The following is a 13550-nucleotide window of genomic DNA, read 5'->3' on the forward strand; positions in this document are numbered from 1 at the left end:
AATGCCATGAAATATTTACACAACTTATGAAAGAGCTGGTAAAATGGCGAGAAAAACTTTTAAAATATGAAATAAGCTAAGAAAACAACAACAACAACAGCCACTGTGATGACGATGGTATCTCAAGAATTGTGAGAGACAGGGATAAGTGTCAGATTGTTGCCACTTTGTTGTTAAATGTGTAAGAATATTTCGAAATCTGCAATTCATAAGCATCGTTTTATAGGATTTGTCTTTAAAGTAAAGTTAAGAACGTTGTTTACACTTGAATTCACTTTTAATATTCATTAAGATCTAAAGAAAGTTATAGTTAGAGTTTTCAGTTTTGTTTTTACATTTATTATATAATTTTCTTTTAGATTTCTTCAACATTTCTCTTGAAGCTTTTAAGAAATATATATTCTTATTTTTTTATTGTTTATTTTCATTATATCAGTTTTAGAAAAAGTTTAGTAATTGTATATATCTGTTAAAAGCAACACTTTCCCCAGCTCAGCTGAAGCTGAAGAATGTGCGACGCTATCATTAAGTGAAAAAGAAAGAAAGAAAAAACCAAAGCAGTGCCATAAGTCAAGAACCAGACCCGAGAACCGAGAATTCAGAATCCAGGCACCAGTTCTGGTTGTGGTTGAGGTTCTGTTTCTGGAATCGTGAAAGACACTTGATGCGTTCATCGAGTGGACAGCGCGGTCAGCAATGTGATGGGAGGGGGGCAGAAGCTGAAGTGAAGCTCAGTTAAATGCAATTTTCTTAATGCCTGACAGAGAGGCAGCAGCAACAACTTGCCCCTGCCCCATTCCTCCTGGCTGTCTGCTTATTACTTCATAACTTTTATTGCCAGCGAATGAAGCAGTTGAGCTTGTCAGGCGTGTACATAATTGGAAAGAAAACCCGTTGAAATTAAGGCAGCAGCAACAACAACGACAACAACTAACAGCAATTAACGATAGTTAAACACAACACTGGCAACAACAACACCAACAACAACAACTACAGTTAGCAGTGACTTCAGTAATAGCCTTGACAACGCGACTGAGAACAGCAACAAAAACAACAACAACGACAACAAATGGAAGTTGCAACAACTTGTGTGACATTCTTTGCTTTGCTTTGCAGCAAGTGGCAGCCACATCAAAAGCAGAAGCATCTACGGCAGCTGTTGCAACTGCTCAATAATGCAATGAAAACATTTAAGTTGCAGTCAACTTTGCAACTTGGTTGCAGTTTTCCCTCAAAAAAAAAAGTATAGATAAATAAAATAAGAAGAAAAAAAAACTATTTCTCAATTGCAAAATTTATGAGCTACATTCACTGGCAAAATCGTGTGGAAAATAACAATGAAAATTGCCAAAAGCAAAGAAAAACTCAGCTGGCAGAGTTGTCACGCATTCAACGTATTGAGGAAGTACTAGCGCAGATGGAGGGGGAGGGAAAGGGGCCGGGGAGCTGTACTAACAGTCAAAGCATAAAGAAATTCCAATTTGGTAGATTGTTGGTTTTCTGACTGACAGACGACAAAAAACATGTTGAAACAGTTTTGGCCAACTTTTTTCTAAGATCTCCAAAAAAAGAGAAGAAAACTTTACAGCTTGCAGTTTTGGATACAATCTAAACATTTTGAATGAGACTCTAAATGAATATGGAAATTTTGATATGGAATAGTATAATATCTCGGTTGATTGAGTGCAGCCAATTTGCTTGTGAGAATTTGTTATTTCTTAGATGTGGCAACCTTATTTGAGCGTTATTTGACAGTTGATTGAGCATTGAGCAATATTTTTGTTTGAGAAAATTAGACGAATTTCCATTTCAGTCAACGTATTTCTTTAAAATTTTCGAGTATCATAAATAAAAAATATTTTAAGCTTTCTTTATTCAATCTTAATTATGTATTCTATAAAGCTCTCTACTTTAAGCACTGTAATAAAGACACAACCATATTAGGGGTATGCCCAGGGTAGGGCATGTTTACATTACAACTTATCGATAATAATAATTTGTTGTTGCTGTCTCATTGATTGGTTAAACAAACTTGAATTTGGTTCATGGCATTACGGCCCTCACACACTTTTGGGTCGGAATTCACAATATCAGGCCAAATATGGTCACACTGAACTAAACTACTGTCTGACTAAGTCAGACTTCGTCTCCATCTATATATCTGTTTATCTCTCTGCTTATTGAGAACTGAGGGAACAGCTGTTGGCGGTTTGTTGTCGGCTCACATAATAATGCTCTGCACATAAAGCGGGTTTTCTTTAGACAAAAGCCAAACTCGTTTTAGACCGCGAATATCGAGAGCCACTAAAAACAAGCACCGATTGTGGGCGTTGAGAGACAATTAGCTGCATGCCGCAATCCAAAACTGGTTTTTGGGTGAGTCAACAATGCTATTTGGCAGCACTGTGGCGCCTCTAGCGAGCGATGCATGAAACACAAATACAAAACCATTGGTAAACTATGGAATTCATAGTGGGAAAATGCACCCAAATATGCAGAGATGAAGAGAGTGGAAGAGTAAAAGGTATTAGCAAGCACATTTTGGATTATTTTTCATTTATTTCATCTTCCGTTTGTTGTTGTTCTGTCAGTCGTTCAATCTGTCTGTCTGTCTGTTCCACTGTCAGTCATAGTCAGTTTCAGCTGCTGCATTCAATTACCATGGACAGCTGGCAGGCAACTTGGTTGGGATGCAGGCAGCTTTTGTAACCAGCAGCTTTTTTAAATACCCTTACCCTTTGCAATGCTTTGCATTTGAATTGTTTTGACGCAACGTTGGCAGCTTTGACGGCTCAGTAAATACATATTTCGACCAAATTCACTTCATGTGAAAATTTCAGGTGTCTAATTTCGTCTATTGGTTTTTGTAAACTTTATTTTAGTGTCTATCAAAGCTCTTCACTTGTGTGTTTGATTCATAAGTTTAGCAACTGGATTTAAATTTCATACGGCCAACAACTTTGGAATAACTTTTAGTCTGAATTTATGTCTTTCAGTGAGGCTAATAAACTTGTCGAAATTACTTTTGAGTTATGCACATTTTCTCAATTGCCCAAAACATACAGAAAACTTTGCTGGAAACTTCAAAGGTCGTTGCTTTATTATTATAGATATTTAAATTTTATGGCAAAAAAATTTAGAACAAGTATGAGCTATTTGCTGTTTGACTTAACGAAGGAAAATAATGTAATAGGTACATAAACCAAACATTTAAAAGCTTATGTGTTAAAAAAGAGACTTGATTAAATATATAAATAAAAAACTAATGGAAATATGTAGTTCAATCTAAAAATTTTTAGTTTACTATCGAAACTGCACTCCTATCAATCAGTTTGCATCAACATAATTAAGCAAATGTCAATGTCAAGTAGAAAACGATTTGCGCAAAGTATAAAAGGCATTTAACCTCGCAGCAAATCTTTGCATCTTAATTATAAGCTTTTCCTCAAGTACTTTGCAGTTTCTCAACGTTTAAAGCTGAAATTTATTATGGGATGATTCATGCACGACATTTTCCCATAGCTCAATGCAACGCCCAATAGTCGCAGAGACTAGACACAACTTGATGCGGCCATTGTTGGATATATGTACATATACATGAATACTATACATAAATCTATTGTCTATTGCACCCACACATCTATGGTATCTGCGCTTTGGCTTCTGTTTTCAGCTATTTTCAGTTCTCTTTTATTTCTAATTTTTTTGTAGCCCATTTATGGCTAGTTTTTGTAGTTGATTTATTGTTATTTTGCATTTGTTTGTTGCCAGTTTTCGTCTTTTATTTTTAAAATAAATATTATTAACAAATATTTTGTGTTGTGGCCAAAAAAATGTTGTAAATATTTATAAAATTTTTTTAGCGTTTATCGATAACTGGTACTTACTTAATCTGCCAAAACTGTGCGATAGCCTCTTTTTGAGCTTCTGCAGGGCGCCACCTTTTTTCTCCCTCATTGTGACGCCTAAAACAACAAACAGGAAAAGAAAATAACAGGTTAATATTTAAAAATTAAATGTAGTTAAATAATTTAATTAATTTTATGTGCATGCTAGAGACAGATTGATGGCTTGTCAGACAGTTGTTGTAAGCGATTTGATTATTTATTATATAATATAATGCTCCCACATAACAACAACAAAAACGTTAATTATAAAACAAAACACAAAGTGAATTCAAAGTGGAAACAACCTAGAGTTGACATTACAAATTAACATAAATCAGTGAAGCGTGGTGTACCATAATAATAAATACATAAGTAGGGACTGTGACCCTTAGAGGGAAGACTGAAGACTACAACTCAAAGAGGGGAGACTGAAGACAGCTCCAAAGACACGCACATTTCCCAAAATGTAAAGTCAATTTCTATCGTCAAATTTCAAATGAAAAACTGCTCGAAAATAGAAAATGCGCCCTTCCCTTCTCCCACTCCCCCCCTCTTTGTCTTTCTCTCTATTTATGTATTTATATGCTGTTGGAACTCCATAAATCGACGTATTCGTAATTGAGTTGTATAATTCCCTTGCAGCGCTTTTGTTATTGTTTTTGTTGCTGTCGCTTCGTTGTTGTTTTTGTTGATAGCTATCATAGTACTCGTATGTATAATAATAACATTTAGCAAAGTTATTTTAGCGTCCAGTGAGGCATGCAAATTGTGTAAAGTTTTACATCACACACATATTTAAAGGGTGAAATTGTTGTATCAACTGTTTTTGAGGGCTTCCCTTGTTGTGGTTGTTGTTGCTGCTGTTGTTATTTTTGATTGTGTGGTGTTGCTGTTTAGTTGGCTCGTTGATTGGCATAATGATTTGACCAGCACTGTGCAAATATCAGTGTAATATGAGTGTAATCAACTGATTGTTTAACAGACTGCCAACTTCATTTACCAACTGCTGCTTTTCCATCTGTATCTGAAGTATATACAAATATTTTGTATACTTTCTGCTGTCATTGACATTTCATTGTGTTTAACCAGTTGTTATTTTTGATTATGTAAGTAGAAGTATTTTATCTAACATGCCATACATATTATTTAAAATAAACAAGCAGATTTAAAGCTAAAATGAAAGCTAGAGTTAAAAATTATACGAATAATGATGAGCATTGTAATAATAATAAAAATGACACTGACTGTACTAATACTAATGATAATAAAATTTCAATTTTAAATCATATTGATAGTAATACTAATAGTAATAATATTAATACAAGAAAAACATTGTTCCATCTCTATTTATTCAAACCAATTAGATATTAAAATAATAAAATAAAATAAAATTAAATAAAAACTTTGACTTAATTTCCAAATATTTTCATTATTTATGGATCACAATTAAAACAATGCAAACCTCTTCAATACATTCCAAATAAAAGTCTTGCTTGGAAAATGTCACTTCAAAAGTCATTCGTCAAACTCTTCACATTTAACATGGTCAACGAAGTTGACTCTGATGGAAATGATGCCACACCAGCGAAGCCACTTTTATCCGCTACTTAACATTGTCAATTCGATGAACTGTCACCTTGACTGCCCACCCAATGAACCAAGCAACAAAGCAGCAATTAAAGTAAAAAAATTTATATTTTTTTTTTTACACTTTAGAATATTTTTTGCAGCACTAAATCATTTGATAAGTGTCTCTCGAGTGTCTTGGCGTATCTATAGCAGACAATAACTATTATTATTATTATTGTTGTTCGTGTTGTTGTTCTTGTTGTTGTTTTTAAAAGCAATTTGGCTTAACAACAATGCAGACAGCAATTTATGGTCTGTATATGGAGAGACAGACCGATGCATATATGTATGCATGTATGTATATTGAAAGCCAACACTTCAACTCAATTACAGACCAACTCTTACAACTATGAGCTCATACGAGTATGCTGGCTATTATTATTGCTATTGTTGTTGTTCTCGTTGCTATTATTGTTGACTTGGAAATGGTCATTCAAAATCATAAGCTCACCAGCTTAACAACAACAACAACTATGGCATTTTAAGCTTGTCTGAAAACTGATAATGATCCTGTTTTTTGCGGTAGGTGTGGAGACAGGAACACTGCATGAATACACAACAATGGCAGAGTGAATCAATCAAGTTGAATGGGAACGAATCATGCGAATCATTGCCAAATGATAAGAGTAGTTCACTTTAAATGGCAGAATAATTGTGTTAGTTAGAAATTCAGAAAGCCCTGAGGTCATTTAAATGTTCTTTAGAGAATACGTAATAACAGATTAAATGAACACTCTATATATAATTTTATATTTCTTTAATCATATTCACTTTTCAAATTACTCAATTTAGATGCTCAGATTTAAAACTTTCTTACAAATTTAATCATAATAAGCGCAATCGTAATGAGTGCAAACTGTGTATTCATGTAGCGCTTAAATGGATCTCTAAACGAACGCCCGATAGCATACAAATTGCACTCAGTGTTGTCAGTTGTTGGCTGCAAAATTGGCGCAGAAAATGCAATATGCAAATGCACAAAATGGCGCCAAGTTAATAGTTTGTGCAACTGACAAATTGTTTTAAAGGCGACAACGACAACGACGAATATCAACAATTGCATTACATTAGAACAAAATGACTGGCAAATAAGTGGAGAGGCAATTGTTGTTGTTGTTGTTGTTGTTGTTGTTGTTGTTGTTGTTGCCGCTCTCGTTGTTGCTTTTAAAAGCCCATTAAAGTTGTTTGCAATTGCAGAGAAAAGTTTTTTGGCAAATGGAAAGGCAAACAAGGCAAAATGAGTTGCAACTGAAGTTGCAAGTGGAAGTTGCACAAAACTTATTTAATTAAGACTGCAAAAGGCGCTGCCGAGACAACTTTCAACTGATGCTGTTGTTGTTGTTGCTGCAACTGCCACTGCCACTGCCGCAGCTTGTTGCATTAATGAGATGCTCACGCACATCACGAAATCAAAATCAAAATAAAAGTTTTTTTTCCAATCGATCCCAATGTCGGAGACAGACAAATTGCAGTCATTTCGCGACAGGTGACAGATACACGAGTTCAGTAGCCTTTCTCAGTCTAGAAGGGGGCGTGCCCAGTGAGGCGTGTGCTATGCACACAAATAGCACAGACACACATACACATACACACACACACACACGCACACAGTGAACGTCAGATAATTTCGTCTAGCTTTTGACACCCAATTAACACTTCACAAAACTGCCATTGAACATAATTAAATGCTGTTAATTTTCATAAGCTGCTCATAAAAACTGATGATTAATACCGCATTTGGTAATGTTATTTAAAAGACTGAAAAAGGGAAATTAGTTTGGAATATTTCTATGTACATATTTTTAAATGTGATTATATTAGGCTAAACTTTGTGTAAAGTTAATTAAATTAATACAAATACATATCCCTAGACGATGTACGGTTAGACAGTTAATTGTTCTGACCATAAAGTTCACAAAAAAAAACTTTACAAAAATGTGAATTTCTTATTTTCTTAAAATAATTATTTTACAAATATATAAATACTTGCAAAGTGTTTACACAAAATAATTAAATACTATCTCTAGTATTTATTAATGAATTTTAAGTAATCTTCAGTTAAAACACTTAAAAGATCTATATTAATAAGCTATAATACTACGATTTATGTTAGGAAATAGATAAGTTAACTAATTGTGATAAGAGTAAATATGGTTGTATTATATTGCAATCACAATCGTGAGTCAATTTTGATAAAGAAAAGTACTACAAAATTCCGTACAACTTATGAGTAAGTTAAGAAATTAATGTCACTGTTTTAGTCATCTATTTATTTGATACAAAACACATTTAGCAACTATTTTCCCAGATCAGCTTGGAACAAATTGTGTTCCGCCTTTTGAATGCTCATTACATTTGACGGGGCTAAAGAAGAAATTGTATTTAAATAGGCGCACACAAATGATATGATGAGCACTTTTCAAATTTCTTGTTAATGACGTAATTACCAGGCAACAATAAGGAGAGCAGGGTGCTGCAGGGCAGGGAGGGGAAAATGAACAGCCACTGGTGACATGCGAAAGGCGAACAACATGTCGCTATGCCGTGCCACACGACGTATACGTGACATTTTGGCCACGCCATGCAACCGCTGGCACATTGCTCATGCATCAGCAGCCGCCCCACCACCTGCCACGCCCCCTCTTATGCCGCAATTTCCCTGTGGCAGCGATGCGTCTGACATTTGTGGGCGCATGGCCAAGTGAAAATCCAAGCATGAGAAAATAGATTTTACTCTAGAACATTTTCATGCGAAATATTTTGACACTTGGCGACAGCAGATGACTAATTGCGAGAGAGCAACTGGAGAGAGAGAGCAGTATCTTTATTGCCAAAAATAGCCAATTGGCTAAAGGTTTAAAGTGCAGGCCAAAAGCAACAGACAGCTGACGGAACCGATGATTAAATGGCTTATAAATGACGTGAACAATTTGCCAACACGTCGAATGCAGCGGCAAAAATAGCAATTGTGACGCCTGACGTTGCATGCAACACTGTCGCCTGCTGCATGCCACGCGAGGCGCCACAACCGATGGCAAAGTCGTTGATGATCTGCCAGAAATCGATTGAAACATTGACACGTCCCAGTGTCATGTGAGTGTCAATGAACAAGGGACGTTGCCACCAGAAAAAGGACAACGGACAACGGATAAAGGATAATTGATAAGCCTGTGGCTTGTGGACCAACCGTCAGTCCCGCTCGAATGATAACTGTAAATGCAACGTACACACACACACACATTCGCAAACACACAATCGCATTAAAATTCAATATAATGCAAATAATTAATGAAAATTTCGTTGGGAATTCGCATAATCCTTTTGCCAGTTACATGACAGAGATTAGCTGTCGTTTGTCGCATGTGTCTCTCTGTTATGAAACATTAATTAAAATTCATTTTCATATAATTAAATGAAAATTGCAAATATAATTTTCAACTTTAACAAAGCATGCTTATTAAATAGATGTTAAATTTGTGGAAATAATGTTTTTAGGATAAGCAATATTAGCTGATGGATTAAACTCAGACAAATTGTAGTTAAGTGTACAAATAGAATAAAATAACAACTAAATAACTCATAACCAAATAAAACAGTTAATATTATTAAACATTTGATATATCTATAAATTGCATGTCAATTATCACTTGGGCGTGCCACAAACTATCCATCTATATATGCATATAACACTCTTTTAATATTATAAAACTTTTATTTTTTTTAAGCAACAATCTTATCAATCAACACACACACACACACACTGATACACATAAAAACATTTATTAGCTAAGCCATAAAATTTAAAAACCATCAAATTAAAATTATCCAAAAATACACCCGAAACACACATTAAATCAACCAGATAAACAACGGCATTAACAGTTCGCTACGGGAGGGTGTCGCCTTGCCCCCCTTCTCCCACCCACTTCCCTGATTCCCTACCCTCCCGCACTTTAACTCATTTAGCATATTTCTTGGATGATTTTTATGCAAAGCATTCGCTTCGTTTCGTTCGGCAAAGTACAAGTTTTATTACCATATAGAACTATATTTTATCGCCAACAAGAAATCGCAACACAAATTATCGTAAAGCGACTAAAAGGGGCAGCTGTCTTTGTTAAATGGGCGTGGTCAAAATGATGGGGCGTGTGCGAGGTGCAAGGTTAAGAAGTTGGAAAAAAATTTTTTTTTTTGGTGGAAAAGAAAGGTAAAAAATATTAGTCAACCAGTTGCATGTGAAGCAACCCCAAGTTGAACGCAACCCAGCCCTGGTTTTTAATATTGCCCACCTGTTTTAATAGTTTTCGCACACGACAGCAGCTTTTTGGCCAAGTTTGCGTGCCTGTTGGCCGTTTATCAACTTGCCAAATCGCCATATGAAGCCAAAACGAAACTTAATTAAAATTTACAACAAAAATATAACAACAACGCACGCTTGGAAAATCTTAATTACTTTAAGCCTAACCTGACTTTCTAATTGATTTAGCCATCAATTTATAGACAGTTCCACCATAACCCGCCTATAACTAATCAACAACCAAAGCAATATTGTCAACCAAGTTATACTCGTAATTGTAATTTATCTAAGGCGGTTTAGACTAATTACTCCAAGTCGATTTTCTAATTAAATTCTATTCAAACTAAACAAGTTCCTGTGTGGCGCTCAATAACTCATAGTCAAGTCGCATCCGCGAGGGTTGATCGCAGAATAATTTTATATGGATGGCATATTAAGAGTAAAATTGTCAGTAAACATTTTGTAAATAGAGATAATTAAGAAAACTCTGAAAGGAATGAAACTGATCTAAGGAATGATAAAGAGGAAGAATTGGATAGTTGAAAATAAATATTAAAAGAGAGAACCACATCAATCAAAACTGAATTCAATGAGTTTCATATTTGTTTTATTTCTATTGCTGATAAGTCTATTAACTTCTTATCAATTTACAAATATAAAATGTAAGAGTTAATAAATATACATTTTTCAATCTCAAAAATACAGGTATATATGGAAAAAGGAAGAGGAAAATCTATAATTATTTTTAAATAATCATTTAGCTTAAAAATTAAAAACCTACTTTATGTTGCTCTTTACTTCTTTACAATTAATTTTGAAACAATCAGAACTTTTGACAAACTTCTTTAGCTACCCTCTCCAAGCTTGCTCGCTAAACTACTCTGTGCATTGTAATGAGTTTTGATTACGTTGTTTACTGTCCGTCTGTCTGATAACGGAAGTGTATTTGGTTTTATGTTTACGAGCTATGTTATAATGTATGTGTAGGTATATGTGTTTGTTTTGCTTATCATTCGCATATAAAGCTGATTAAACAAGTGATTTAACAGCTGATTAGACCTTGGAGTTAACAATGTTGCTGTTGCCCCTGGGACAAAAAGAGATGCTTGACAGCAACGTCAGCAGCGTCAGCTTGGGTCAATGTTCTAATAAAAAGTTCAATTCAACTTGAATTAATTTCAATTGCACACAATACAACCGCAACAACAACTAGAGAAACAACAAAAAGAGCAGCCATTAAAATTGAGTGTCGGGTCGAAGTCTTCCGCGTGTTGCTTTAAGCCGGTTCCATGGGCTGTGTTTGAACTGAGGAAAGGAACCACAGTTGGAAAATGAGAATCGAACAATTGGAGAATCGATGGCTCCCATTTGGGGCAACACTGCCGTGGGCTTATTGCCAATTCGGCCATAAAATATGTATTTCAAGTGTTGCAGAGTTTTTCAATTAAATGCAAGTTTTATTATTTTGCGCTTCGTTTTCTCTTCTTTTTTCCTCTCTTGGTTCTGTTGTTGTTGTTCCAAAAATATTTCATTCTGTTTTATTTTTACTGTCGGCGTGTCAAAATATTTGCGCTTAATTTAAATAAAGTTTACTTTGATGCATGACGTTTGCTTTTTTCCTTTATTCTCTGTTCCTCTCTTTTTCTCTCCCTTTCTCTCTCTCTATCCCTTTCCTTTGGTGTCTGTCTGTCTGTTGCAGCCATTTCAAATTTGTACAACATTTTAAATAGGCTTTTACGCATATTTTAAAATATTTATTTGGCTGCGTGCACATTTATATATATGTTTTTTCTGCATTTTCCAAAATGGAAAACACACATTTTTACTCTGTTGCAGGTGAGAAGCGGTGGGAAAGCGTCTGACAACCGACACGAATATTCCGGCATCAGGCAATTTAAAACCAAAACTTTTAATTTGAGCAGATAGCTAACTATTTAATAGTGTTTCTCTGTTAAAACATGAATTGCTTTAATTAACAAATCATCTGAAAATGGCATCAGATTTGTTCACAATTTTAAGAAATTCTATGAATAAATTGACTGTCGATTTTACCGACTTTTAAGAAATTCTATGAATTGATTGACTGTCGATTTTACCGACTTTATGCTGCATTTATTTATAATTGTAGGCTTTTAAAATAAATAAAAACATTTAGGAAAAACTCTTTCTTATAAACCCAAGAATGAATACGTAAGTTAAAAGAGAAAAAAATTTTATAATTCTACAAATTTGCTTTTTATTTCATTCATTAAAATATTAACTTTTAAACTTTTCCATTGAGTAAAGCAGTTTGCACGCTTTAGCTATTTTGTGCTTAAGTCTAAAATAAACATAAATTTTTTTATTGTAGGCATAAATCTAGCTAAAATAAAATGAAAATTAAACGCCAGCAACGTTGATGGATTCAATAAAGCCAAAATTTATAAATAAAAATATCAAATTATATTTAATACTTGTTTAAACAATTTTCTGCGTGGGCAAAGGCTAATTGTTTATTTTAAGCATTCCACTTGTATTTCTTTTCTCTTTCTATTGATGTTGAACTTGTTTGGCTGTAAATCAAGCGTAAATACAATTAAGAAAACAAACAAGAGTTCATCTTGAACATTTCATTGCATTTAACAATTCTTAAAATATTTATTTAAATAATTGTAGTTAATGTTTTAAATACGCACCACCAAAATTGTTGTTGTTCAACTTTGCGGGTTGATTGATTAGTTCGGCAATCTTGAGGCCGTTTATCGCCGTAGCTCCTTACGTATAAATATTTAATTTAATTTGTTGAGCAGTGTAAATAACTGCTATTTATTTATTGTTTTTTAATATTTGTAGGATTTTTCACACAATTTGTTTTGATTCTTAAACGATTGCAAAGCTTTTGTTTATGGCAAACATTTTGGAGTTCAAGTTGTAACTTGCATTTTATGACACTTTTTCCACTGTAACGAATTTTAAATATATTGTTATATATTGAGCCGGGATAATGGCTAAGAGTCTCACATGAAAACGAGGTCAAATTTTATCTGCAGACGGCAACAACAATAAATATTGAGCTACGACCACAGACAACACAGCAACAGCAACAACAAGCATAATAACAACGACAACAGAAGGCAACCCCAAAAGAAAATAGAAAGAAAATTCAGCTACGTCAAAAAGAAATATTTTTGTTTTGTATCTGCATGTTTTTATTTTTTAGGGGTGGTTCATTGTTGTTATTGTGCTTGTTGTTGTTTTGTTTTTTGAGGGTGTTTTGCTGTTGTAATCTTTCGATTTGCTTTAGCAGCTCATCAAATCGATTTGCTTGGCCATAGATCAACAGCAATAATTTTTAATAGTATTTTCATATTATTTTTAATCTTTAAAAGAAACACAAAATTTAACTGACAACCAAAACAGAAAACGCACAAATAATAAAACGTAGCACTGACAACGCGAGGTTAAGAGTTCAACTTGAGAAAAGCAAACACTTTGACATTTAACTTGAAACACACTTAAAACGATATAAAATGAAACGAGACGTTTACGTTGTTGCTGTTATAGTTGCCGTTGACGTCGCTGTTGACGCTAACGTCGACGCTGTTGTCGATGTCGACGTAGACAAAGGAATTTATGTTTGGCTCGAGTTACGAGAGTTTTCAATATGAAGAACCGTTAGCCGGTGAGCCGGAGAGCTACACAACCTGCCGCGTTGAGTTTCGCACACGAAATGAGGTCAACAAGATACTACGTTACGT

General features: G+C 34.3%; 1 protein-coding gene across 2 annotated transcripts in view; it reads right to left on the minus strand.

Annotated features, from left to right (window-relative positions):
- The window catches only part of LOC117787079 (cyclin-dependent kinase 14), a 71326-nt gene extending 58772 nt beyond the window's left edge, over positions 1-12554 (minus strand). For both annotated transcript variants that reach the window (XM_034625524.1, XM_034625523.1), the window contains exons 1-2: positions 12489-12554; positions 3888-3965 (exon numbers count right to left, since the gene is read on the minus strand). In XM_034625524.1, the coding sequence (XP_034481415.1) occupies positions 3888-3957 (70 nt within the window). In that variant the 5' untranslated portion in view covers positions 3958-3965; positions 12489-12554. The remainder of the gene's footprint in view (positions 1-3887; positions 3966-12488) is intronic.
- Positions 12555-13550: the final 996 nt, after the last annotated feature.

The sequence above is a fragment of the Drosophila innubila genome (genome assembly GCF_004354385.1).
Source record: "Drosophila innubila isolate TH190305 chromosome 3L unlocalized genomic scaffold, UK_Dinn_1.0 0_D_3L, whole genome shotgun sequence".
Taxonomy (NCBI): domain Eukaryota; kingdom Metazoa; phylum Arthropoda; class Insecta; order Diptera; family Drosophilidae; genus Drosophila; species Drosophila innubila.